The sequence below is a fragment of the Alexandromys fortis genome, unplaced genomic scaffold (genome assembly GCF_014885135.2).
Source record: "Alexandromys fortis isolate MF-2015 unplaced genomic scaffold, M_Fortis_MF-2015_v1.1 scaffold_63, whole genome shotgun sequence".
Classification (NCBI taxonomy): domain Eukaryota; kingdom Metazoa; phylum Chordata; class Mammalia; order Rodentia; family Cricetidae; genus Alexandromys; species Alexandromys fortis.
The window spans coordinates 5,371,449-5,376,748 of record NW_026067953.1 but is presented as its reverse complement, the minus strand read 5'-3'; the positions used below and the strand labels follow the sequence as shown (position 1 = coordinate 5,376,748).

Genomic DNA, 5,300 nt, shown 5'->3' with positions numbered 1-5,300 from the left:
CCCCAGAGATCACAGTCTTTCCCCTCTCAGTGCACAAAAGCAATGCATTGCTCAGTTACTCTCATTCCGTCATTAGTATGGCTGTCGAGCATGTGTGTGTATTTAATTAAGTACCCCCCTGTGGCTATTAAAGGACTCCAAGTTTCCACAGGGTGTGTGTTTGGATCTTGAGTCATGAGACCATGAAAGAATCCCAGTATGTTTAACCTCTGTGGTGTGCCGGATGTAAGTGTGTGGCATCTGCTCACGGACCATTCAAAGCAAAGGTGGAGCAGATATGGACTCTGGCCAAAAGCAGCCCACTACCTGTTTTGTAAATAAAGTTTTATTGGCACACAGCCACGGCCATTTATTCGCAGAGTGTCTATGGCTGTGTTGGCCCTGGAACAAGAGCTGAGTAGTGGCAGCAGAGATTGCAAACAGGCCACAGTGTCTGGCATATTCATTGTCTTGCTCTTTGTAGAAAGTACTCCGCTACCTCTTGATACATTTGTTCCATGATGTAGACCATGTACATGATTATACAGTGAATAAAAATGACATTAAATTCATCAAAGATTGTTTCAAGGCACAATAACCACATAACACAGAATGCCGAGGCTCTTGGAGTCACTTGACCTACTTAGGAATGTAATTCTTTCCCTTTTATACCCTACACCTGGTATCTTAAGCTCTTACTATTATTTAATTTCTTCAAGAAGTAAAATAAATAAATAAATCCAATAGCCACAAGTTCTATAAGCCCTCCTGAAACACAATGTCTCCTGTTCCCCTTCTGGCTCTGCGGCAGCTGTTAACTATCAAATACTATTTCTAGAACCATGCTGACATCAGTCGATGATCATACACAAAGCTGTTTGGCATGATACACACTGTGCAAGTCGAGGCTGTTAAAATGAAACAGCTCTGTTCAAATTAACTCTATTCACATCACAGGGAAAATATCTCTGTGCGCCAAATCAATTCCTCCCTATAGCAGCGGGGGAGAAAAAAAAAACGTTTCCCACCCTCGACAAAAAGGTGATTCAGACACAGGAGGGAAAAAAAGATCATGGAGAAGGGGGAAAAAAACATCAAAATTAAAATGATAAACCAAAAATCTGCTCAACAGCAGAAGGGCTTCCGAACGGATGGAATTGGGCTAAAAACTGAGCCTGCCACAGATGTAACTGACTGGGAAGTCTGCATTCGGGGCTCGGTTTTGTTATTAGTGCTAATATGCCTTTATTTTTGTTCTGTTGTTCTGATGGCAAGAGGATAAATGCCCGTAAAACACCTCCACCCAGTGGAAGCCCTGATGGAGGTTAGTATGCAAACACAGTGTTTACGTGGAAGGACGACCTACTGCACGAGGCCATTTCAGATCCAGGTATAGCTTTGAAATCGAATTTCTTAAAACCACTGCGTAGAACATAAAAACACAACACAAAACGAAACCAAAAACACAGTTCCTTTGTGAAATTTAAAATTCTAAGGATGTAATTTTTTTCAAGCTGATAAGTGTTTTCCCTACATGATTCTTTAAAACAAACAATTACCTCTCTGCTTCCTTTATAATCAGTGGATGAAGTTTATATTCAGGGCAACCACATGCTGAATAAGGTGGGTTTTTTTTTTTGTTGTTGTTGTTTGTTTGTTTTTCTGTCTGCTCACACCACCCTAAAATCAGTCCTTAAAGTCTCCTTCCCAGAGCCCAAGTCACAGTGGGAGAGAGACACGGTCAAAAAGGAAGATGAGTTATAGAGAGTGTCGCAGAGTATCTGACCATCCCCATTTCCAAAGCTGAGGATGGAAGCCCTGTTTGCCGTCCAAGGGGCCAAGTCTGGAGTGAGGGGGTTCAAGCCAGCAAGTCAGTTGGTTCCTCTAGGCAGCAATTGGGTTTTGCAGGAGACTAGCATAAGGCTAGAAACTCCGGCCAGCCAGTAACAGCAGGAACCACAAAACAGGACTATCGTCTTTATTTATGGACTAATATTTTCTTGTGTTTGTTCTGTGTGCATGCGTATGTGCACTAGGTTTGAACACACATATGCACAAGCATGCGGAAAACAGATTCCTCCTTTTGGGGACAGGATCCCTCACTGGCCTGGAATTGGCTAAGTTGTCTAGGTTGGCTTGCCAGGGAGTCCTGGGGATCCACGAGTTTTCATCTTCCACCTCCCCAGTGCACCTCCATGTCTGGCTATTTTTTTAACATGAGCTCCGGGAATTGGACTCAAGTCCTTGCACATGTAAGGCCAACACTTACTGAACAATTCCCACCAGTGCTTTGCGCTCCCTTCTAAGGGTCTTGTTCATATTCCATGTGGCCGTGGACAAAACGGTACTCACAACTTCCTTGGGAGGGAAGCTATTGTATGTAAGCCATGATCCACATTGAAGCCTGCATTCAATTACAAGAAAAATCTCACAGATCTTGGTAAATTAGTTATTATTTAAATAGCAACAGCTCCTGCGACCTGGAGCTTGTACTTATTTCAAAGTCTCCCTCCACTTGAATTCTCTTTTTTCTTTCTTTCTTTTTTCCTTCCTTTCTTCCTCCCTCTCTTTCCTTTCCCTTTCTTTCTTTCTTTCTTTCTTTCTCTTTCTTTCTTCTTTCTTTCTTATCAGTGTTGTCTATAGCAGACAAAATGCTAAGGTAATCCCCAAGATTCCCATTGCTGGGCGTGCTTGCCCCATATCCCCCTTGAATCTGAGTAGAGTCGGTCAATGAACTTGGATTTGAGTCATCTTTGAAAGGAGTTTATCCTGGGTAACAGTTAATGAGTAATCAAACCAAATATGGCTCATGTAGGATCCCATAATAAAATGGCAGACTGTATGTAATGTGCTTATGTAAACAAATACCTCTTTTCAGTTGTACCTATCTAGAAGATGAGGATAAACAACGCCAAGCTCAGGGCAGAAAGTCCACTTACAATTTTGTACTACATCTATCTATCTATCTATCTATCTATCTATCTATCTATCTATCTATCTACTATCTTGCAAGTATATGTATGTATTATGTATGTATTATGTATGTGTATGTGTTCATAAGAGCATGCACACATGAAACTCACATATTTGACATAGTACATGTGTGGAGGCCAGAGGACACCTTGCGGGAGCTGGTACTCACATTCTACCACACGGGTCCTGGAGACTGAATTCAGGTCATCAGGTTTGGTGACAGGCATCTTCACTCGCTGAGTCATCTCACAGTCCAAAAACTCACTTTTCACCTGCGGTCACATCTGATGGTTTTATGGACAGTCTTTTTTCTCCTTACCTCTTGGATTCTGTGCAGAATCTAAAAATAATTTAAAGCCCTTCTATATTTTGTTACCATAACCCTGTAGATTGTTCTCTATGGGGTTTCTGAGTGATGTTTGTGGAAAGTGTTTAGAAAAGCTTTCTAACATGCTGATGTCCTTGTTTCGATGCTGAACCTCCGGGGTGAATGTGGAACCGTCTTCAGTCTCCACTGAACCATACACAGTTTCTGAGACAAACACAAGATTTTGGTTTATTGTCTATCTTATCAGTCCTAGTTTCCAATGATGACTTTGATGTGTCTTTACCTTCATACTAAGTGTGTGTGTTTGTGTTTTTGTGTGTGTGTGTGTGTGTGTGTGGTGTGGTGTGGTGTGTGACTTTTAAACAAGATCATGGATAGCTGCTGGCAGTTAACAGATTGCTTTTTTTTTTTTTGCTACGAGCACCATCTTGAACTCTGAGTCACTGGCAACAACCTAATCCTAGGGGTTTGAGCCAGCAGATGCATCCAGGGTTTCTGTCTTAGAGACAGTGTCAATAAAAAGTCATTCATTGCTATTTATAGTGAGCCTAAGGCATGCAGAAATGCCAATTCAGCACCGACAATGGTCTAGAGCAGGGGACACTAACATGGATAACTATATGGGTGTCTTCATGGGGCACACAGGCAGTGGGTGAGGCAGCCCGGGGCACACAAATGGCTTGCATAAACTCAGATACACACTCTGGGATACACACGAAGTCAGTGGGAACGTGAAAGACAGATGGCTGGATTTTGTCTAGAGGGCACTCTGGGAAATGGAGGTGATGCTTCAACTTAAGACAATAGATAGGTGGTGGACGGTGGGCAAACCAGGAAGGCAACAAAACTTAAAAAAATCATCAGGAGGGGATTGGAGAACTTTGTGGCCCGCCATGTTCTCCTTGGCGCTGCAGGCCAGGGCAACTGGCCTCACCGCTCAGTGGGGAAGACATACAAGGAATTTGCATAAGACAGCTGTGCAAAATGGGGCCGGAGGAGCCTTATTTGTGCATAGAGATACTCCTGAGAATAACCCAGATACTCCATTTGATTTCACACCAGAAAACTATAAGAGGATAGAGGCAATAGTGAAAAACTACCCAGAAGGGCATAAAGCAGCAGCTGTGCTTCCAGTCCTGGATCTAGCCCAAGGCAGAATGGATGGTTGCCCGTATCTGCTATGAACAAGGTAGCAGAAGTTTTACAAGTACCTCCAATGAGAGTATATGAAGTAGCAACTTTTTATACAATGTATAATCGAAAGCCAGTTGGAAAGTACCACATTCAGGTCTGCACTACTCCACCTTGTATGCTTCGAGGTTCTGACAGCATATTGGAGACCCTTCAAAGAAAGCTTGGAATAAAGGTTGGAGAGACTACACCTGACAAACTCTTCACTCTTATCAAAGTGGAGTGTTTAGGGGCCTGTGTAAATGCACCAATGGTTCAAATAAATGACAACTACTATGAGGACCTAACACCCAAGGATATTGAAGAGATTATTGATGAACTTAGAGCTGGGAAAGTTCCAAAACCTGGACCAAGGAGTGGGCATTTTTGTTGTGAGCCAGCTGGAGGCCTTACCTCTTTGACTGAACCACCCAAAGGACCTGACTTTGGTGTGCAAGCAGGCCTTTAACTTATACTCAGCTGTAAAAACTGTCACTGGAGAAATAAAATATGAGCCTATCTGCAAATGCTTCATACTGTTTGTTTCTCTCCACTGTATGGCTCAGCAATAACCTAGCAACTTGCAGCTGTTAAGTATTATGTCAAAACAACAAAACATCACCTTAGTCTACCTGTAAAGACTCTTATTATTATAATCAAGTTACTCTAGTGTCACCATTTTAAATTGCCAAGTCATTTCTATCAGTATTAGGTTATGATGAAATAAAAGTTCTCCAAATTTCAAAAAAAAAAAAAAAAAAAATCAGTATCCAGACCCTGAAGGACCAGCATTGTTATATTGAGAAATCTGGGGATTGGGAGAGGTGGTTCAGCAATTACAAATAATAGC

General features: G+C 42.1%; 1 protein-coding gene across 1 annotated transcript; it reads left to right on the top strand.

Annotated features, from left to right (window-relative positions):
- The first annotated feature begins 4,152 nt into the window (after window positions 1-4,152).
- On the top strand, window positions 4,153-4,980 carry LOC126507262 (NADH dehydrogenase [ubiquinone] flavoprotein 2, mitochondrial-like). Its single transcript, XM_050151531.1, is given in 2 exon segments — window positions 4,153-4,426; window positions 4,429-4,980. Coding segments are annotated over 2 exon segments (744 nt in total). The 5' UTR covers window positions 4,153-4,173; the 3' UTR covers window positions 4,920-4,980.
- Window positions 4,981-5,300: the final 320 nt, after the last annotated feature.